The sequence below is a fragment of the Clarias gariepinus genome, chromosome 12, assembly GCF_024256425.1.
Source record: "Clarias gariepinus isolate MV-2021 ecotype Netherlands chromosome 12, CGAR_prim_01v2, whole genome shotgun sequence".
Classification (NCBI taxonomy): Eukaryota; Metazoa; Chordata; class Actinopteri; order Siluriformes; family Clariidae; genus Clarias; species Clarias gariepinus.
The window spans coordinates 17683365-17705950 of NC_071111.1; the positions used below are offsets into that span (position 1 = coordinate 17683365).

General features: G+C 38.4%; 1 protein-coding gene across 4 annotated transcripts in view; it reads right to left on the bottom strand.

Moving 5' to 3' along the window:
* celsr1a (cadherin EGF LAG seven-pass G-type receptor 1a) overlaps nucleotides 1-22586 on the bottom strand; it is an 87911-nt gene that overhangs the window by 8309 nt on the left and 57016 nt on the right. For all 4 annotated transcript variants that reach the window (XM_053508529.1, XM_053508528.1, XM_053508526.1 and 1 more), the window contains 19 exons: nucleotides 21740-21903; nucleotides 21163-21288; nucleotides 17224-17396; nucleotides 16732-16917; nucleotides 15400-15513; nucleotides 14651-14825; nucleotides 14123-14264; nucleotides 11081-11201; nucleotides 10721-10904; nucleotides 10214-10315; nucleotides 8760-8854; nucleotides 8281-8490; nucleotides 7576-7759; nucleotides 7290-7433; nucleotides 5733-5916; nucleotides 3888-4055; nucleotides 3434-3560; nucleotides 2515-2715; nucleotides 589-763 (listed from right to left, as the gene is read on the bottom strand). In XM_053508529.1, coding sequence (XP_053364504.1) covers nucleotides 589-763; nucleotides 2515-2715; nucleotides 3434-3560; nucleotides 3888-4055; nucleotides 5733-5916; nucleotides 7290-7433; nucleotides 7576-7759; nucleotides 8281-8490; nucleotides 8760-8854; nucleotides 10214-10315; nucleotides 10721-10904; nucleotides 11081-11201; nucleotides 14123-14264; nucleotides 14651-14825; nucleotides 15400-15513; nucleotides 16732-16917; nucleotides 17224-17396; nucleotides 21163-21288; nucleotides 21740-21903 — 2975 coding nt within the window. The remainder of the gene's footprint in view (nucleotides 1-588; nucleotides 764-2514; nucleotides 2716-3433; nucleotides 3561-3887; nucleotides 4056-5732; nucleotides 5917-7289; nucleotides 7434-7575; nucleotides 7760-8280; nucleotides 8491-8759; nucleotides 8855-10213; nucleotides 10316-10720; nucleotides 10905-11080; nucleotides 11202-14122; nucleotides 14265-14650; nucleotides 14826-15399; nucleotides 15514-16731; nucleotides 16918-17223; nucleotides 17397-21162; nucleotides 21289-21739; nucleotides 21904-22586) is intronic.

Consider the following 22586-nt stretch of genomic DNA (forward strand, 5'->3'; position numbering starts at 1 on the left):
GCTCTAACTATAGACAGAGAAAAAAAAGAGAGAGAGAGAGAAAGAGAGAGAGAAAGAGAGAGAGAAATTTCGAGATGGAAGAGGGAATGAAGACAGGAAATTAGAGAGGATGATTAAGAACGAGAAAGCGGGAGACAGAAAGAAAAAGAAAAGCTTCTTTCCCACAGGGCTCATGGTGACTTTTCAAAGACGTGACTTGTTCCAGCATGACTTCATGGTAGTGTGGTTTGTGTTAAGTGTTTTTACATGTCTGTTTGTGTATGTATTTTTATAGACATACAGTACACAAGTCTGTTTACCTGTCTTGCACCTAGATTTACTGCAGGGGACTGACAATTTAATCATTCCAACAGTCTAATTACATAAAGCGGAGGTCTTTATATATATATATATATATATATATATATATATATAAGAAGTAGACAAGTTTCTGGCAATTAACAGCAATCTTCTAATACGTATAACATTATTTTTTAGCAAATGTTTTAATGATTTGAAAACAACATTTAGTTGAAAATTTTTTCAAAATCCCGTATAGCTGACCACCACAACATGTATATAAACTGTATATAAGTGTGGAAAACTAACCTGTGATGATAGCAGGGATGCCCCACCCGATGGCATAGTAAAAGCGCATGTGTCCGTGGTTAATGTTGCGCACCTCGGTGAGCATGCGGTAAATATGCAAGCCTTCCACGAACATCCAGGCAAATGTGCACATGTAGAAGAAGTGCAGCAGGATTGCAATCACCGTACACACAAACTAGACACGGCAGAGACAGAAAGAGGGGACACAATGGAATGTCAGAGGGGGATAGGGTGTCAGGGGTGGTGCACAAAAAAACCCCACAGTATCCACAATGCACTGTGATGTCTAATTACAATTCCACAATGCAGAGGCTGTGAGATTTAATAAAAACAAACCCACTGCATTTTAATTTGGATTTTATGCTGATCTACAGACAGACTGCAAGGACAGTTTACATACACACAGGATAAAGTCATTAAAACTGATTCTTTAACCACTTCACAGATTTTATGTTCACTATCAATAGTTTTGGCAAGTTGATTAGGACATCTGCTTTACATATGACAAGTCCTGTTCCCATCATTTGCCTATAGATTTAATATTATTTTAATATTATTTAACTTGTAAACTATCCTACAATTCCATTGGGTCAAAAGTTTACATGCACTCAGTTAACTGTGCCTTTAAACAGGCTGTCATGGCTCTAAAAGCTTCTGATAGGCTCACTGACATCATTCGGGTCAGTTGGAGGTGTACCTGTAGGTGTATGTTAAGGCCTAGTCTTTTAATTTACGGCGTGTCATTTGTCCTGTTCGTCATTGGAGACAATCGTTGTTTGTTTTTGAAAGCTTTGTAGGGGTTGATTAATAAAACAACAACACTGTTAACAAAGTATGCAACCAATCAGAATTAAACAATGGTGCTAGCTCTGCCCTCAAGTTCATTCTGTTCCTTTTGTTAAACATCCTACACATAAAATCTAAATACTAAATTCTATGTGTTCCTCATCTAAGTGTTGGACTTGAGAAATACATATTAATTTTTACACGATCATTATACAGTATAGTACAAGCAGCTTAGCAGCTAGCGCCCACACGTTAATGTCGGAGAGACCTCATGAACCCTGATTTTACGATCTCAACCTCTCTTGCCTGAAATGACACAGACCTTTTAATCAGAACACAAAGACAGACACAAACAGAAAAATTACAGTAACACTTTGTATTTACGTATGCTCCTGGTGTGAAATAATCAGGGAAAAAATTATATGTAGAATAAATACGACAAGAGTAAAAAACAGAGCATTAATTTCCAAAGATTAGTTGGTACACATGACATAATCTATCTAGCAAAGACATGGCTGTGGTATTTCTACACCTTTTCATAGTGTCTAAGCTCCCAGCAATTTACAGACTGCCACTGCCTGAGGCCAACAACCCAAACCCCAATGCTCAAATACTTTAATCTCCGCCTTCCAGGTACGAACAGGATGAGTAATGTGTGTCTGTGTTTAAAAAAATGTATAATTACGGGGATTATATCTCTTCCAATGAAATGGTTCTCTTTCTTTATTCAGTGGTGAATCACCGGCGATTAAACAGACCCTTTTCCTCTCGCAGGTTATTCCCAGCCATTTGTCAACAGGCTATGAGCTTGGCCCAACCCACTCACTGCACACAAAGTCCTAATTAAATCCTTTTGGCATGGAATTACTTAGGTTTGACGACTAGAAACAGACCTCGAAAAACGCTCCTGTAAGCAAATTCTAACGGGAAAAAAATTCACTTTGTAGTGCATTAAAATGCTCGCTTATTTATGTTTGCACTGGTTACTAAGCTAACAATTAAAATCTATTTCACATCAGTTTTTCTCTTCCCATAAATCAGAATCCCAATCTTCATATTACACAATCTTATGGTCAAATGAACAACTGTAAAAACAGTTTGTTGTTACAGATTTTAGATCAAAAAGAGACATCGTCTCACCGGGTTGTCTGTCTGGTTGATGCCAATGAGGAAGACGAGCTCGGAGAAGAAGAGTGCCGCCACAAGGTTCTTGTGGATGCTGTGCAGGTTGGAGCGGAGCTTCCGCAGGATGGCCAGCAATATGAAGGTGATCAGCAAAGCCAGCAACGAGGCAGACACTGTGGCATACGTGACTATCTTCAGTGGCAACACATCTCCATGCTGGGTCGAGGAGGTAGACGTAAAGTCAGGTGGAAAAAGGATTACAAAAATAAAAGGATAAGAGAGAAGTCTTGCATGTTGGAGATCAGAAACCAAGTTTAACACAAAATTCGCTAAAACTACTGACTGTAGAATGATCTTAGCTGGAATTCTTTAACAGAAAAGTGTATTTTTTTTAATGGCAGACAGATTTTTGATTATTATTATTATTTTCACTCACTCTGTGTGCCCTTCCCAGGAGACTAGAGGCATGACACAGGGTACACCCTTGACTCTGATGTCAAACTATTGTTTTTTATCGTTTTTTATCGATCCAAGTAACATTAAAGGTATGTAAAACATAATAATAAAAAAAACAAAGGTTTAAGTCAGGACTGTAGCAAAACTCTATTAAGTCTGAGAAGCCCCTTCTCAAAGCAGATTTGCACTCCACCAATAGTTCTTTGTGTTTCCCTACGCCTACTGTCAGTATTTTATAGGCACTCTACAAATAAGCATTGATCCTGAGGGCGGAGCTTCCTGAACATGGGTCGGGATCATTACTATTTTGAATCCTCCTAACCTTTAGAGACAAAATATTGAAAAAAAGACTACCGTTTAATCCTAATGCACTTTTAAATAGTCATCCTCTCTTGGGAGCGAGGGAATGTAAGTGCCAGGCTAATACCAGAAAACTGCACTGACGCTAACACTAAACAAGCTCATGGAGATGCCCTACCTCTCTTTTGGAAATATCCATGAGCACGGCGAAGCTAGTCATATGGTTGCATTGGCAGCTGATATGGGTTTTGTTTCTGAAGGTGAGCTCACAGCCCTTGGAGGACCAACCTCCTGTCCCTCCGATCCTAAAACACACACATATACAGCATACCAGAATGGGTTAGTATACAGTACAGAACATTATTAGAGAAAACTAAAGTGGCTAAATGTGAATGATACATATCCTCATTTACATAAGCTTTCTTCATTAAAAGTTGTTAATGAACAAACATTTTAATTTTACAAACACATTTGCTGAGACGGTAGGTTTTAATTTGGCACCAATTTTGGTGATCAGAATATCACAATAAATCACAGAGAAATAATCACCAGAGAGATCTAAATCTGCACACTCCATGAACAAATATAAGTGTGTGGATGAGGGTTTAGAGGAATAAGTAAAAGAAACTCACGCGATGGAGTGGTTCCAGAACACACACACAGGTTTGGACCTCTCCTCTGTCTCCAGCAGTATGTAGTCGAGTGTGATGGGCTGCTCCAGCGGCATGGACAGGGATTGGCCTTCACTGTGCACCGTAGTGCTGACGATGGGGGTGTTGATGATGGGCCGATTGGGAAGCCTGCAGAGGAAGAGAGCAATGCTGATTTCTGAAATAGACCTGCTCTGTCTCTGGTTCTATGTCAAACTGTGTTCAGGATCTGCAGGAACAGCTGTACCTTATCGACCGTCCTAAATATTTGGATGTGGCCTTCTCATACCAATAAACTGCCACTGAAGTTTACATATCATGTGAAAGGCATTTTGTAATAAGGTAATTAATCTAAACCCACTGAAGATCTTATTTTGTGTTTAAAGCAGCATCTTGGGGGCTGTTACAGCTCACGTCAAATCAGATCAACAGAGAGTAAACTGCAGAAAAAATTTTTATCAAACAAACTTGATGCAAGCAAGTCCGAGATTTAATATTGCATCAATATTACTGTATGTATTAGGGATGGATAGCCAGGGACAGCCCAATATGATATTTTCACGGTATCTAGATGCTGATTCAATTCAATTTTATTTGTATAGTGCATATAACAGTGGTCATTGTCGCAAAGCAGCTTTACAGAATGAAAAGAGAATTGTGCAAATGTGGATGAAATGTGAAAAATGTGTATGAATCAAAATGATCAGATTGTCTCTGATAAGCAAGCCAAGGGTGACTGTAGCAAGGAAAAACTCCCTGAGATGGCAATGAGAAGGAACATTAAGAGAAACCCATTCTCATTCAGTTGATAACGGATAGCAGGAATTGTAGTGCAGTCATACTGTGTGTGAGGCAGCTGAAAATTTTATGTAACAGTTGAGGTCTTTAAGTTAATATGGAGTCCAGTTTATTACAGAAGGCTCAGATAGAATTTAGGAAATTCCATTCCTGAACTATTGTCCCCAGAAAACATCTGTCTGCATCAGCCGAGACCAGGACTGCCTTCATGTTAAAGTCTCCAGTCACCACACGCATCCCAATGAATCCCAATGATTCAATCTGTATCGTGATACCACAATTTTGAATATATCCAGATTTTATGTTATCAAAAATTATTATTTTTAAACTGTTACAATTCTAGACAAACATGGTCCAATCCCATAGGAAAGCCAAAGCAGCAAATTGCTGAAAAAAGTTAGCGCTGGTCATGATAGAAACATCAGAACACAGCACATCACTGCTTGCTGTTTATGGGGCTTAGCAGGCGAAAAGTTCAAGGTTGTTGATCAGGTTTCCAAATTCTCAAGATTTCTAATCCGATCAAGCATTCATTGGATTTGCTGGACAAACAAGTCTGATCCCTGGAGGCCCCGCCTTGCACCTTACAGCCTTTAAAGGATCTTTTGCTAACGTCCAGGTGCCAGACACGACAGCATACCTTCAGAGGTGTTGTGAATTCATGCCTCAAGGAAGTGTAGCTGTTTTTCGCGGCACATGGGGAACCTACACATTATTGGCTTAACGTTTTAAAGTTTTTATTCTATAGCTGATCTGTGTAAGATTCATATTAAATAGGAAATCAGTCTTACGATAAAGGTGTCAGTGTCAAATTAATGCAACGCAACTACAGGACCTTGTTTTAGTGTTCCACAAAAAATAACATCCATGAATTAACATAACACATGGTTGTACAGTATAATACATTGCCTGGGGTAGAACACCTTAACACTAAGCCAAAAGAAAGAGCTTTCAAAATCTGACAGACAACCAACAGACAGAAAAGTGTGTCATTTCTCAAGTACATTTGATGGTAGGATTATAGGGTACCTGAGGCTGCGTCGGTCAGGGTCATAGCGCTCAGGCAGGAGCTGCCCTAGTGTTCGGTACACGATAACAGCAGCCACAGGGAACTGAGGAGGTCCTTCTGGAGCTTCTCTCTTCCTCCTATCACCCTGAGCAGGGTCTCTCTCAGCTGTCTGGGTTTGAAACGATGGCTCATCTGTCGGAACGACTGCAGGGGGAAAGTGCAGTGAATTTGAATGGGTATAATAATTCTCACATAACAGGTTAGAGGAAAAAGTTTGTTTATTTATATTTGTATGTACATATCTTAAAGCTAAATGTATTGCCTTCTTTTGGATGAAAAATCTAATGTCCTAAAACAGTTTAGCTGAAGCACTTAAACCATCAATGTAGACATTTAGGAAAGAATAACCCTGGTCTACAAGTTGAAAACTTTGGAAATGAAAGTAGCAAAATTTTACCATAATTGCGTCACTAATGAGGGAAAATTAAGTGCTTGGTGTTAAATGGCTCCAGTTTCCAAAATACAGCTTCAGGGAAAAACTGCATCAAAATAATTCTAAATTATGAGGGTGTGTTCGATTATGCTCCATAACTTTTCTGTGATATAACAGTGAGAATAGTTCCCCACCGATCGATATAAATAATGCCATATGATAACATAACTGTTCCTTAATTTATTGGGTTTTCATGTAACATTTTTATGCTTTTTTTCATGAAAAACTGACTGAATTGTGGGTGGGTTTGTCTTATTACTTAATGGCACAAAAGTTAAAAAATAAAAACTTCACAAAGTTCTTTATCAGGCCTAGTTTTATATGGAACGCTGGTAACAAAATCATTTAAGAGTCAAAAAGAGCTGGACTTTAAAAGTTTTCCTTCCTGTCTTCCAGGACTTTCGTGATGGTCAGTCTTACTTGACGAAATGAGAATGTCTGTCTTGACTGTTCCATTCATAGAAAAAAAAACAACAGTACTTTTCGTGTTTCCACCCTGAGGGCCAAGCGAACAAAGCAACAACTTTTAAATCACTACAGAGTTGCCACTAGAGTGTTCCACATTCTTCATACACCTCAGCAGATGTTTCATGTTTTTATATGTTTATTTCATGTTTTTACTGTACGCCTCGACTTTCTCTAGAAGTTATAGGGCATCGTGATCATCATCCCCCCTACTGTACCTTGAAGGCAAATATACTTGCTTGTGTATAAATCTTTATAATGAAATATCTTGAAAACTTTAGCCAACCAGCTAATTTCTCACCTGTTTTCTAATTCATCCAATCAAAATATGTAAGAATTAGCATGTTTTATCCCAAAGGTCGATTATTTCCAAAAAAATTGTAGATCAGTGTATTTAACTTTGCAGAGAGATATATGGTCACAAAATAATTTTAATCTTACTTAATCATTAAAAATGTTTAGGCATACAAGAATATTAAACACTTTAATACAAATACAAAAAGAAAATAGAAAAGAATTAGATCATGCAAATAAAAATTTTTTAATACTTTTTACTAGCAAGACTCATTTAGTAATAGCAGTGATAATCCATATGCATATGCTGCATGCAAGTCCCTACCTTTGTTTTGCGTGGATTTGAGGCTGAACTCTGGAAACAGGACTGAGGAATGCAGGTCTTTGGGATATTCCTCTTTAATCTTCTGGAAAGGAGGCATCTTTACATCATCTGGCGTGGAAAAGTCCAGATAATCCACTGCCATAACTTTAGGAGTGAAGGAAGACAATCATTATTAGACATTATTATACAAGCAGATTATATGTGTCACAAACACCCGGACAGCTAACTAGGGTACAAGGTTATTATACACTACTAGTGTTTTATAGATTTCAGAGACGTGACTCACTCATATTGTCTGTTACAATGATGAAAGGTTTCAGGTAGGTCTTCCTCATGTTGCGAGCCACAGTGGTGGTATAATCCTCAAAATGATTAAGCAGGTGTGCTGTTCCACCCTCAGTCCTTTGGATGTGATCCCAGTGCTCCTTATTGCTGGGGTCTAGGATGGCACTGCCTGCCTTTACAATGTTCTGTAACAGTCCACATATGTAGATTACAACTTAAGGACATAAAAAGTAATTCGTTTTTTCCCAAGAAGTACATTAACCAGAAATAATTAAGAAATGTACAAAATAAGGAGTTAATATTTAGCATGGAAACTAAACACTCCATAAACATGACAACGGAGCAGCCATATTATTTGTACATATGAATGAATAATATGCAATGAGATTTAAAATGATAAATTATAATAAAAAAAAAAAATGCTTTCAGCATTGTGTTAAGAATTGCATGCCATGTCACATGCAGCATGATTCACTGACCTATGCTGATTGAACTATTTCACAGATTCTGCAGAGGAACAGGTCTAACAGGCTCTATAAATGTTCAATCGCTGCTTGTTGAGGCATATAACTATTAACTACAACTAACACCACTCTTGTATTACTGGGGAAAATGTAACACTCCTATTTGTAAAGTTTCATTATGACAGCTATATGCTACAGAGTAAAGTGAATTTCACTGAGTTATAGCAAACGTGAAGTGTAACCTCGTTGAAGTCGGCATCGCGCATAGCTGAGAGATCAAAACCCTGCTGCTTGCTCTCGTACTGCAGCACGCGAGACATCAGCTGGAAGGCTGTCTTCACATCATTGCCGTAGAAAGATTCAGTCTGTCTAGTAGCATTATGGAGCATGAAAGCAATGTCTTTAGACTTCTGTCCGTCCATTCTAGACTCGTTCCGATTCATCTCGTCATTCTGGAGAACAAAAAAACAAGTAAGCATTTTTATAACCCTATAGATATGACTAATCTTGATTCTTTCATATTGCTCTGTCAGGTAAGCTTTTAAATATGTGGTGTATGCCGGAGTGGTGTATACGGGGAAAAAAAAAAAATAAAATAAATAAATAAATAAATATGTGGTGTAGAAGAAGAATGTTAATCAAATGTGCTTAGAATATTATTCTAACCATGAAAGGCCTTATAAGATTTTTTAGCAAGTGTTAAAAAATGTGAAACTGGTACCAGTTTCTTGAGCTGGGAGAAGGCGATGGTGGTGCAGTTGAACAGCTCAGGAGGCAGCCATCCTTTTTCATCGTTGCAGTGTCTCACAGCGGTGCCTAGATCACACAAAACAGATGACAAAACACATTTTGACAAAAACCTAATTAAACATTTTCCAGCACAATCCTCTCATTGTAATGGCATTTTGCTCCGTATTTAGACCGCCAGCAACGAACAGTCTGCAAACAATAAAAACCCCGTAGGCAGCCTAAAAGTTATCAGGTCATTGCTTTTCTGCTGCATTACTGCCAGTGATACTTGTGTGGTCTTTCTCACAGAAAAATCCTGAACAGTTGTCCTGGCTTGGACTTTCAACCACAGAGATCATTCACTGCTTCTATAGAGAATGTGACTCTGTGTCAGGCCTGCCAATATTTCCTTATAATAAGGCATGTTTAGCCAACGGATTCCTTCAAATGCCTCGTTAACATGCGTTTAGCTAGCCAGTGAAAAGAATAAAGGGGTGAGTGGGTGTGAAGGTTCAGAGGGAAAAGGCAAAGCAAAAGAAAACAGCACAGATGAGAAAAGAAAAGCAAAAATCCACAGCAACCAATTCATTAATCCAAGAATTTAAGTAAGTAGAATGTGCTGCTGAATGCACGTCAGTCCAAAATCCAAAACATAATAGCTAAGCAATTCACAAAGAAGCAGATCATAGACAACGTGTTCGGGAAAAAAAACTACATTTCTGCAATGATATTTTTTCTATCTTTTGGATTTGAGGTGGTAAAATTTTCTCTAAATCCTACAAGTGGTGTGTACTAAATTATTCAGGAGCAAATTATTTGCTAAGCTTGTTTAGACCTGTAACAAAATCTAAAAAAAAAAAGGTGAATCAGGATATTTATAAAATCATGATACTAAAAGAATCGCAAATACAAATTGTCAGCTAGGTATGGTGATAGTATCATATCAGCAGGTCCCTGGTGATTCCCATGTCCCATCCCTTATATGTATAATACGGGTTGTCACATTCCTTTAAAAAAATACATTTACTCAATAATTTTGCATGGGCATCATAAAAAATAAGTATATACACTCTAGTACCATATTAACTTATTTAAAATAAATAAATAACACAAGTGTCTGTTGTAAATTCTGTACATACACAAGACAGTTTTAAAACACATCTTGTTTGAATATTCAATTTTTACTTTAAAATATGAAAAACTACCTTTCCACTTTCAGCAAACCACATGAGTTGGCCAAAGAACTTTATTTTAACAGACTTTAAGTTAAAGTATGTATAGTATTAGAGAGGAAGAGACACTATGTCTATATGTACAGTATAGATACAAGTTTTATAAATGTGTCAGCTTATATATTCATATCTACACATACATATACAGTGTGTGTAAATATGAAGTTTAACATCCAATGCCCTGATTCTTGTAGAACAAGCCTGCAGCACTCACCAATAGATCCCCTGGGACAGTTCATAGCGACTGGACGGCCAAAACTGGTTCTTGGCCACCAGATTCCGGCATCAAAGGCTTTGGGGCAGCCTTCGTAAATAACTATAGGATGGACACAAGATACACAGACATAGTGAACCTTTTTATATTTACATAAATACAGTTTGGCACTTTTAAGATTCATTCATTTAATTGTTTATTATTGTGGTGATATTATTACCTGAGTTATTACTCAAGAATCATTAGAACAACGATAATTATGAAGCGGTTTAAATAATTTATAAGCGCCATCCACATATAATAACAGTAACATGTTTATTACATAAACTTTTAATTAGCTTTCCATTTTAAGCTCAGGGGTATTAATTTCTATAAAATATCATGTTCTGACACCAGCAGTAAGCTGATATACACATAACAGGTACTGAATTATAGATAGGCTTTGCTTATTTATAATTGCTACAGGTGATAAGAGATGAAGTTCCATCTCTTGTTGTCGATACACACCCTCGCAGCCGGTGTTGGTCACTTCTGCAAAGGGATTATCACATCGGTTGCACTGTCGCCCAACAACACCAGGCTTGCATGGGCACTGGCCAGTCTGAGGATCACAGGTTCGGGAACTAGCGCCAGGGAAAAAGCAGTCACAGGGGTAACAGGTGTCGCTGTCTTTGGGTTGGTAGTAGTTATCCTGTGAGGAAAGTAGTGAAATAAATATACACAAAAGTACAATTGTACAAATTTTATAAAAGAACAGCTACAGTATTTTATACAGAAAACAGTTTAAAATACTATATGAACGAGTATGTTATATATAAAAGTAGTGAGTTCTGAGCACTGTTTGCGTGTGTGTTTGGGTGTGTGTACCTTGCAGTGACACTCCCCGTTTGTCTTGTTGCAGTCCGGGTTAAAACCTTTGCTAACGTCACAGTTGCAGGGACCGCACACCGGGTTTCCCCACCAGCCTTTAGGACATGGCTTCTCCACTCTAGAGAAACAGAGATGTGTATTAATGTAAACTCATCAATACATGACATTCACCTTGATAGCCACAATTTATAATCAGACTAATTGTGACGGACACAAAACATAATAAGGTGACTTCTCACTTAAGCCTGTTGTATGCTTAGGTCTAAGTCTACGCCTATCACTTTGTGAGTATTTGCTGGTGTGTCTGCAATTACACTGCTAAACATCGAGTTGTGAAGGGGTTTCCATGAAACCTTGCTGAGTCTCTTTGACTCTCTGGTGGACCATCAAAAACAGAAATTAGTACCAGGCAAACCGATCAAAGCTGTCGAGGTCTGCATTGCTGCAATGTGATGTTACATTTCTGGGAAGGTGCAGCATACGGTATGGCATAAAGTGCAGGTTGTACAAGACCTATGGGTACACTTGACTCCCCCTTACACAAGTTAAAATGTCAATAAAGTCAAACTAAACATATAATCTTGCAAACTGCAAAGAGGAAGAGGCTCTTGGTTTTAGTATTGAGTACAGAAATGCTTTATCACTTCACCCTAATAGAACACATCCAAAATAACTGCAGGTTTTTAACAGTCAGATCTGGTGACATTACAGAAGGTAGCTAGGATTAAAACCATGAGCTTAAACCCAAATGCTAACAGTTTACAGAAATCATGGCTTAACACAGGCTCTCTATTTAGTTACTTGTAGCTACTTAACATTTATTTAAAAGCTAATACCAAAGGCAAAGCTTATTCTTGCATAGGCATTACATAGCAACCTTTGGTGGTCCACAGGGCTCTGAACTATGCCCACTTCTTTTTTCCTCATATACGCTACATCAGGGGTAAAATTAAACATACTTCAACCAAATTTACATGCTGATAGAAGTGAAAACGTTTTGTTTATTTTTTTTACCAGACTGCTGCAACTCAATGCATTAACAAACTAAACAAACCACATCAAGAACTGATTTAACCCGAAAGCGTGAGAAAAGTAAATACCAGAATCAGATAAAGATGGAGAGCAGACAGGTATTAAATACTATACCTCAGCTTCTCAGTGGAAGACAGAGTTACTGAGTTTGAGGCAGGAGCATGTATATCAAAGACAGTCTGAAAGTATAATGGACTGTTTTTTGTCATAATGACTATAAATGTCAGGGGTAGCTCAGTGGTTAAGGCATTGGACTACGGTTCGGAAGATCCCAGGTTCAAACCCCACAACCACCAAGTTGCCACTGTTGGGCCCTTGAGCAAGGCCCTTAACCCTCAACTGCTCAGATGTGTAATGAGATAAAAATGTAAGTTGCTCTGGATAAGAGTGTCTGCCAAATGCCTAAATGTAAATGTAAATGTCATACAGTATGATAACAATAATATAATAGCTTTAGTTAGTGAGAGAAACTGCAACTGCACACACTAACCATATAAGTGCAAATGTGTTGATTGATGTCATTTTACACTTCTAAAAGCAAACTAAAATATATTGTGTTTTAGATGTACCTAACTACTGTAACTAGCTTGATTAGGCGCTACATTAAAAGGTTGTGTTAGAATGGTTTGAACCATTGCAAGGTAGTATAACTATGGAGGAAAAATGCATGAGGAAAGAACATACACATACACAGCCACAGTGTGTATCGGTGGTGAGCTTAGGACGGTTTATACACTTGTTAAGTAAAAGCCTACTGCACAGAGTGAGCTGGGTTTATTCATGTTATCCTTGCACCCACTGTTTAAGCTCAAGCTGGCACTGGGGCCAATCCCACCCACAGAGAAAAGCTCATAAATTTTGGAGCTTTAGTTTAGGACCATTCAGCCTCCTGCAGCTCCAAATATGGAAGCAAAATGCTTCAGGGTTATCTTTTTCTGCCCATTTAAGCACAAGCACTTAGTGGTAGTATTGGCACTGTGGGCAGATGCTACAAGGAAGGTGGCATGAAGTGATCTAAAATTGAATTAAAGACTGCTGCCGGTCTGTGGATTTATTTTGATTGTGGAACAACATTAAATTGAAATGCATTGTATATAGCAACTACATTTAAAATTGTCTGTCAATACATGGCAACATTATATTTGGAATGCCATATAAATTGTTGTCCTTTAAATAAATATTTTAGCATTCAACAAATCACTCTTCTGTTTTAGCATTTTTTTTTCAATGGGTACAAATATGTATATACTGTACATGGCAAACCTGTAAATATGTCAACTACATCATCTATTACCATGGAAAAAAAACAAAAACAAAGGATTTTTAACACAAAAGGATATTGAACAAATGGATATTGATCCAAACAATTCAGGTAAATAATATAATTAACATGTAACACATAGAGCGTTAGCACCTTAGTAACCCCTCAGGGGTGCCAATAATTATGGAGTTGATTGCAGGTCTGGGAGTTATGCTTCTTAAAAAAACTGACAGTATGGCGGACAATAGGGTAACTTGTACAAACGTGTTTTACTGTCCCGTGCTGTGTGGAGAAGAGCCAAGACAACGACACACACCGGCTCATTAACACACACTCACACACTTCAGTAGCGGCCGCGGGAGAATTTCCCGTAGTAAATGACACGTCTTGTCAATATGACTGCAGAAAGAGCCTACCCTATACAAATACATAGACTCTCTGCCTTTTAATATCATATGATCCAACACACACAGTTGTAAAATGTTCAATCTAGACTACACTTCATATTCGGTGAAGTGCCTTACAGGTATATCGTAAGCATTTTCAGCAAGCACTGACATGAGCCTAGCGACTGGAATTGTGATTGTAACTTGCTGAAACAAATTAATCAAAGTCGCTTAAGTAGTCATTCTGCATTCACATGCAGTCATCAGCCTCTGGAAGTTTTACATTGAAAGTCACTATGCAGGTTTGATAACAAGAAATGTGAGTCAGCGTGAGTTCAGTGAGAATCCATTAATTCTTACTTGTTCTCACAGTACTGGCCGTAGTAGTTCTGTCCGCACTCGCAGGTGTAGCCGTGAGACGAGCTAGGCTTCTGCATACAGGTGGACACGTGCTCACATGGATTCAGCGTGCAGGCTTGTACGCACTCCTTCCCGAAAAAGCCTGGAGATAATGAGAGAGAGAGAGAGAGAGAGAGAGAGAGAGAGAGAGAGAGAGAGAAAAAGAGTGAGAGATTCTCCTTTAATAAGAAAATAAAAGTCAACTAAAATTTTGAAAATCTCTCAATTCTAATATTTTTTTTTCCTTATCAAAGTCATACACACTGACCTACACACCTTATTTAAAAATTACAAGTTATATTATTTTCTTTCTTGAATTAACTTTTACATTTTGTAACAGAGCTTTCGCATTATTTGCTGATACGTTCCTGCTTGAATGGACTTCAAAACTATTTTGTAAGCTGGATGTCTGCTGAAAGTCGTAAAATTCAAAGGTATGTGCTATAGATATGTATATTTAGATATAAAAGTATTTTTTTTTTAGTTCACCTGGGTCACAAACACAGGTGTGAGCCCTCCACTCATCCATGCAGTGGCTGTTCTCAGGACAGATGTTGGAGTCGCAGGGGTCGGCCGGGTCGCAGCCTTCCTCTACGCGGATCTTTAAACCTTGCTGCATGTTGATGTTGCCTGTGTTGGTCGAGGTCTCTCCCATCCTTACACCCTGTGACAGACACACAGATACAAGAAGATTTACAAGTTGTGCTCGGAGAAAAAAAAACTACACACAACGTATTACTAATTTATGGCTTTAAAGGGATAGTTCAGATTTTTAAGTATGTCTTCAATCAAAATTCAGATGCATATATGTAACTACTGTACGTCACCATAGGTCTTGCTCGTTATAAATCTTCCGGCTCTGTACACGAACCATGAAGTTTGTCACACAGATCTCCAGCACACTGTGAGTAATCTGAGCCAAATTCCACAACCCTCATTCTGTGCAAAAATCTATTGTCATATGAAGCTTCTGCAATTCCAATGAGCTTAATCCACTTGGTTTTTTTTTTTTTGTGCTTAATTTTCTTTGCCCAGAAATATTCATACGGCTAGTTCCAGTTTAACATAAAACTAGTTTTGGAAAAACTAGCTATAGTTGCAGACTAGGAAAATTCGTAACAACCAAAATATATTATAATTTACTCAAATGCACCTTAATTTTGATTACAGACATACTTTAAAAAACCTGAACTATCCCATTAACAAATCATGGTTAAAAGTATTTTTTCTACACTTACCTGGATACAGCCGTGAAAGCCCTGCAGGACATTGTTGTTTTCACCGTGAAGGCCCCCAACGTATAGATTCCTTATTTTCAGTCCGGGAAGTTCGTTTCCGATTTCCACTGTCCTCTGCAGAACACCACACAACATGCAACACTGATTAATCACAGTACACAATACAGAACTACTGTAAGATATTAATACTGCCTGTTGCCATAGGCTAAGCTCTTTGTGTGGGAGGGCTGGCGCTAGGTGATTGTGGGATGATCTGTGAGTTCATGTATGTAAAAAATGGCAGATAAGGCTTTCTTCCACCTGTGTTACACTGCCCTGTGGCCCTACCTAAAAAAGCAGTTTGAACATGCTTCACATATGGGTAAGGAAGCATGTGTTAACCTTCACCCTCTCTGGTTGGTGGTTGACGTATGATGAGGGGATTATGCTGCAGAGTGAGAACTGGCAGGAGATCAAACTGGAGCAAATTGATTGGAGTGAGGGGGACACTTAGACTGTGTTGTAATATTTAATGTCATGTGACGCTGGGTCAATATTAGGTCTTGTTCACACGGGCGTCAAAATCGAGCATTTTTTATTTCGGGTTCGTAGCGTCCGGTAAGCGCGGATCAAGCGCAGAGTGTTTTCTACACATAGGAGTCAATGAGAGTGTTCACACCGGCTTTTGGTGACGTGCGTTTGTCTGGTTTATATGGCATTAAAAAAAAACGTTGCATGCAGCTTTTTCTTGACGTTTAAATCCCAACAAATGCAAGGAAACCACTTTTAGTGCGTTTTCTTCACGTTCATTTTACCGGATAATCCAATCCTTCGGAGGACCGGATATATCCCATGATCCTACATGCTATACATAGGTAAATGCGGAAAAAGGCAAAATAAAATAAACTAAATTGTTAAAAAACATACGCAAAAAAAAAACACAAAAAAAAATTCCTTTAATTCGACGTTGTGCAGTCAGAGAGTGAACCAGGTAGTGGCGGGCTTTTATATCCAGTTCTCGACACACTGACCCCACAGGTTAACGCACAAACTACAATTTGGGCTGCAGGCTGACGTTAGACAGAGACAAACGAACGCCGGTGTAGAAGTCAATCGAGCGCCAATACAAAACACAACATAAACGTCTAGGACGTTCAGAGCGCGTTCGTTTATCCAAAAATTTAACGCCCGTGTGAACAAGGCCTAACATATTTTTTGTAGCTACTATTTAAACATGTTATTTTAATAGTGTTCACAAAAACTAAATCTAAGTCAAATGCCTAAATGTAAATGTAACACAATGTATGACATACTGTACTCTGGTGCGAAAAGTTTAATCAGACCATCACACACCTTAAACATGTCATAATCAAGAGACACTTGGGCCATGTACTTGGTGTCTTTGCCTTCTTTGCTGCTGGTGATCTCTACGAGAAGGTGGTGCCACTCTCCGTCATTCACTCTAAGCTCGGGAAACTCGAGAAGTGCTACACGCTGAACCCCCAACAGGACCTCCATCTGCACCTGCCTGTTCACCACCTACAGGAAAATACGCAGACAATCACCATACAGATCTTGGAACTTTTTAAACACACACTGCCCGCATGCAGGTATTTTAACCACAATACTATATTCAACCCCTATGACCTGGAAAAGGTTGTGTGGAAGCTGCAAAAAAACAACACAATTCAAATAAGAAAGAGAAAAAAGTCACACCAACTCAGTATGGGTTCCTTACAATCTAGCAGCACTACCATCCAATTCAAAAACATCAGATCTATTAAAAAAAAAAAAAAAAAACTACGACAACAATCAAACAGAATGTCATTTCCTAGCTCCACTCACTTGTAGGTTGATTTGGGAAGCAGGACCAGCGTTAGCCTGCATTAAGGTGGCAATGGTGCTGCTCTGTCTGGTTCGGAACATCAGGCCGATGTACCAGGGCACGGCTATGGTGATATCATGATCGCTCCATGACACCATGGCGTGTCCGTCAAAGTATTGAGGTGGGGGCATCGCTGTAAGAATATATAAAAAAAGATGTAACTTAGTTTTAATTACACAACAAACAATAAAATAAAGTGCTTAAAAGAGCATGGACTACTGATGTAAGCTAAACTTCAAATGTGAGGGGTTTAAGTCAAACCGGGACATGTGATGAAACTTCTTGTGAATGAAAGGAAAGGAAAGGAAAAAAAAAAAAAAAAAAATTTACTTAACATTTACAGAAGACTTTAGACACAGCCGAATGATGAGACACTAAGACATCTAAATGGTGCAAAAGATTACATCCATGACTGGCTGACAATCTCGGCCGAGGTGGCTCGTAGCCCACCGCTGTTTAAAACGTTATGCCATCGGCACTTGATTTGACGGATGCAACAATGCATGCAGCAGGCAACAGGCTGCAGCTCCAGTGCTGTCAGTGTGTCAGGCTAAAGACATCTCGCACACCCACTCCACAGGTCAAATTTTTTCTAGTGACACACAAGCAGCTATTATATTAGAGGGAAAAGAAAAACACGAAACTTTGACTCTCATTATGGCATTGTGTCAGTGTCATATTTCCTGTTTCTTTTTCGGTCACCTTTCTCTGTCTTAATGTTTTCAGTTACCCCAAGGGAAGATTACAGACACAAGCTCTGACCTGCTGCTATGTAAATGTTCAAATATTTCTTGAAATGCCTTGTTTCTGGTCCAAAGTCAGTCGAAATATGTTAGCTGGAACTCTTGTGTCCCAGGCTTTTTATCACAGTTGCATGATTCACTTGAGCAATATTTCTTGATCATATTTCATTATGATCTTGATTTTTGGCTCGCTAAAGTATTAGTTTAACTAAAACTACATGTCCTTTAATACAGTAAATTACAAGCTCTATGCTTATTTACATTTAACATTTAAAAGATTTATAGTCAAGTGTTCTGACTCGTTTTCGAAAAACAAACAAAAGGCTTGCTAAATCATGAAATGCAATAAAATATTTAGCCCCTTATTTGGATAAAGCACACTCTGTAATGTGAAAATATGCCACACAGCGTTTGACATATGTATAACTTATAGTACTAAAGCTGTGAGTCAGACATCATCAACATTCACTGAAGTGCCAAAGATTCTCAAACAGTTTCAGCTAGAATTCCATGTTTTACTCCAGGATGGACATTCGATCTGCTCACTAGCAAGAAAGCAGTGCGGCGTAATAAAAGCCATCAGAAAACAGTTCCACCAGCGTCTGAGTCAAAGAGCTGGCAGACTGTCCTGTAACTAAACCGAACCACACGTTAGTGCGCTATTTCAAGCATTCATCTCATCAGCATGAAGAACAACAGGCATGCTTGTTTCTACTGCGGAGAGCTGTTTTAGGGAGCATTTATGGCTTTCAGATGAGACCAATAGGAGTGCAAGAGCAAATGAAAGAGAAGATTTTAACTTTCCACATGCTTGCATCCTGAGTCTTAAACAACGTCTGAACGCAGAATACCTGTTCGACGTGCTGGCTAAACCATAATTAAACCTGTTTAGCTTCACACGTATAGTACTGAAGTCCATGAAAAGTCATATTTTGTTTCCAGACTTTCTTGTATTTTTAATGTAGTCTTGAGAAATAGCTCTCCAGGCTTTCTGAGAGGCTTTTTGGAGCTCATTTTTGGCAAGTTTTTGGCTCTCATTTTCAGTCCAGTCCCTGTACGTGACGGAGTTTCAGAGGAATATTTTTTGTTGTTCGAGCCACAGTGACCTATGACTCATTCAAGCATAAAAACCATCTAAATTAGGGTATGAACCAGTGAGAAACAAGAGCAGATGGTGACAGATGATCAGGCAATTAGTAGAAATTATGCTGAATGTTGAGTGGTTGGAACAGATGAGAGGGGAAATGCGGTTGCTGCTGAGCAAATTTCCATCTCAAGTCCATTTTTGGCACTCAGATTGTTACATAAACAACCAATTTTTTTAATTTATATCTTTAAGCACTATGCTCGCTGCCACAGTAAAACATTTGTTCCAATTTATTTATTTACATAAAATCTGTCCATTTAATATGAAGGAATGAGGGGTAATTCAAGTACTGTACAGTACTGATTAATGGCGATCAATCACTCAGGAGAGTATACAGTATACTGTGGCATATTATGAACTGTAGTTTCTAAGGCAAGTATTAAAAGCCACGATAAATATTCATAGGCTTTCTTCAAGATTCAGAAAACTTATAACTGGTACATACCTAGCAAATCAAAAAACATTCAGTTAAACATCCTTTTGTGTTAAAAGATATGGTCCAGGTTCTACTTCACAGAAAATGTCTATCGACTCTCAACCAAAAAGAGACAGGTGTCATATACGGGTGGCAGCAATCGGCTGAATAAGGAGAAAAACGTGAGCACAAGTCACGTGAGCACAATCTATAGTGCTGTGCAGAACTGCTTCCCTTGTTTGAGGATTTGCACTTTTAAGCAATGCCTCCAAAAAATAAGGTTTTGCTTCCAAGAAAGACAAGGCAAGCAAAAACAGTGGTTTTGTTGGTTAAAGAAGATGCTCATGAGGGTATAACATCCATACTGCACACATCTGGTCACCGAGGGACACACCCAACCATTGCTTCATCTTCAGTCTGATGTTCGAGAATGTGAAGGCTTAATTGGCATAAGTTTTCTGTATGTGAGACATGGTTAAGCTCTGCCTGACAGTTGTTTTTGGTCATTAATCTGTAGTCAATCTGCAGGCATTTGACCATCAGTAGGTAATTATTGCCTTGTTGTCTCCAGTTTGTTTGACCGTCAATCACAAATATCCCTATCAATGGTCGTCTTCTTTTCAGCCGAATGCCAGCTGTTTATAACTGTGTGGCAAGTGTGTCACTCGGGTTGTTGCTTGTTCTGCTCGCTGCATTTATGTCGCCAATTAAGGAATAAGAATTATTTTTCTGGCTTTGTTGTTTTTTTGGAAATAAAACGGAGCCGAAAGAAAACAAAAGAAATTTCCTCTTTTGTGTTTTGGTTAATGTATAGTGGAGTGCTACTTCTACTGTTTGCGGTGTATGTTCGCATTAATGTTTACAACTTAATACATATTAATACTAAACATTGTAACTAAGTCAAATTTCTCATTTCATATATAAGAAATATAAAAAATATATATTTTTAAATTATATTTATTATTTGGCTTTACTTTTCCACAGTTGTATTCATTATCTTGTATAATCCAGGAGAACAGGTATTTTTTCCCCAAAGTTGTTACCTTATTATTAATCACTTCAGCCGAAACAAAGATATACTACCAAAATGATTCCTCACAAATCCAAGCAAAAACACTGATTAAAACACCTGATTGAAGCAGCATCTGTCTAATAAATGCCTTTTTAAGGCCGATAGTGAGAAGTCCCTCGTAGCTGAAGTCCTAAACGTGAACATGATTCTACACTTTGTCATTGCGGCTCAGTTCCAGGCATGTGACAATGACTCATGCTCTTCCTGAGGGATGAAATCAAACCCTTTTATTAAGCTGAACAGAATAAAAAGGTGTATCTTAACAGGCTTGGCAACAACATGGCAGTAGATTTGCTGGAGGGTCTTATCTGTTGCTGCTTTGAGTCTCTGTCACATTGAGCTGAACATTATTCTGAAAAATGATAGCAAATTCTATCTCATAGATATCACACACGTTTCTCTGACTGCTTTCGGTGATTCTGGCAACAGGCAATCGAGTTCAAATACAAATAAAACAAGGCATAAAGATGATGATAAATGGAAAAACACAGAGTGACGAAAATGGGGTGTACACACTCTCACCTTGTTCGCAGTTCTTGCCTCCGTGGCCATTAGGACAGTCACAGGAGTAGGTGTTCCACTTGTTTTCACACTGACCTCCATTCTGACAAAGGCCCTCTCTGCAAAAATCTCTTTTTGCAGGACAGCCTGGAAGAAAAAGAGAGAAAACAGTAGATGAATCATAGAGAATCGTTCTGTGAACACACTTTAACTTTAATCACATAGCAGTACAATTTTTATACTTTAACTGCTTAAAAGTTTAAAGTTAAAATTTACTAGTCACTTGAATGCATTTAATGTACTGTTAAGGAAATAAAACGAGGCGTTTTTCATTCCAGCTTTACCATAGTGTAACTGTATTTAAAATTCACAAATAAAAGCTCTAACTATGTCAGTGTTTATTTTCATTAAATAAATTTGCAATTGGATGATTAATCCATGTATGATAAATCACATTAAAGTCATCCACAAGCATTTACAACTTAACTATATTGTTAAATACATGCAAGTGCTTAATGAGAACATGAAAAGCTTGGTGTCTTTATTAATCAATAATAAACTCTAATTAAACTAAGCCCAGTCATTAAAATAGCCAGACCTGCTGTGGTGCCATTATTGGCGATGAAGTTGGCCATGTCCATGGGCTTGCTGTCGATGGTTAGGTTCCTCATGCAGCCCACAAAGTCTCGGTTTCTCACTGGGAAATCCTCCGGGAGGTTAGGGACCCCACCCAGGAGCAGAGGACCGGTCAGGTCCAATGACCTTAAAAAAAAAGAAAGGGGATGAGGAAGGCAAGCAAGATGTTATACTGTAGCTGAGTATCTGTCTATCTGACTATCACTTTATCAACTTTTAATCCAGGACCTCTCATCTACAGTATGTGTGATGCATGCATTCACACATTATAAATCATCAATGGAGTGTAAAACTGCACATTTAATGTTTAAACGATAGAAATCTTGGGGATAAATGTTGGAATTATAGGCAGACAAGCAAATTTCACAATTGCACACATCATAATTGTATAATGGGGGCCTAATCCTCTAAACACTGCTGGTCACATGGTTAGATCAGAGAGTGCTCTGTACTCAGGTACACCTCTAATCGCCATGCATGAACTGCAGAAATGGAGGCATTTCAAGTAAGATAAGCTCACTAGGCATCACATCAAACGTCTGTGTGGGTTAAGCAGACTTACTGTGACCCAGTCCTTAAATCAAGGAGTTGTGTGAGAGAGTGTGTGTTTTGTGCTAAATAGTGGAAGTCTTTGCAGCGGTCAGTACCAGAACAGCTTGTGTTTCATGTCACAACATGTCCCAGATCATGTTTTGCCAATTCTTAAATCTTAAATCCTTTTTACTACCTGTACTTCAGAATTAAAAATAGATGCAGCAGGCTACTGTATATCTGTTAGCGATGGCAAGCTATATGCATGGCACAGAGAG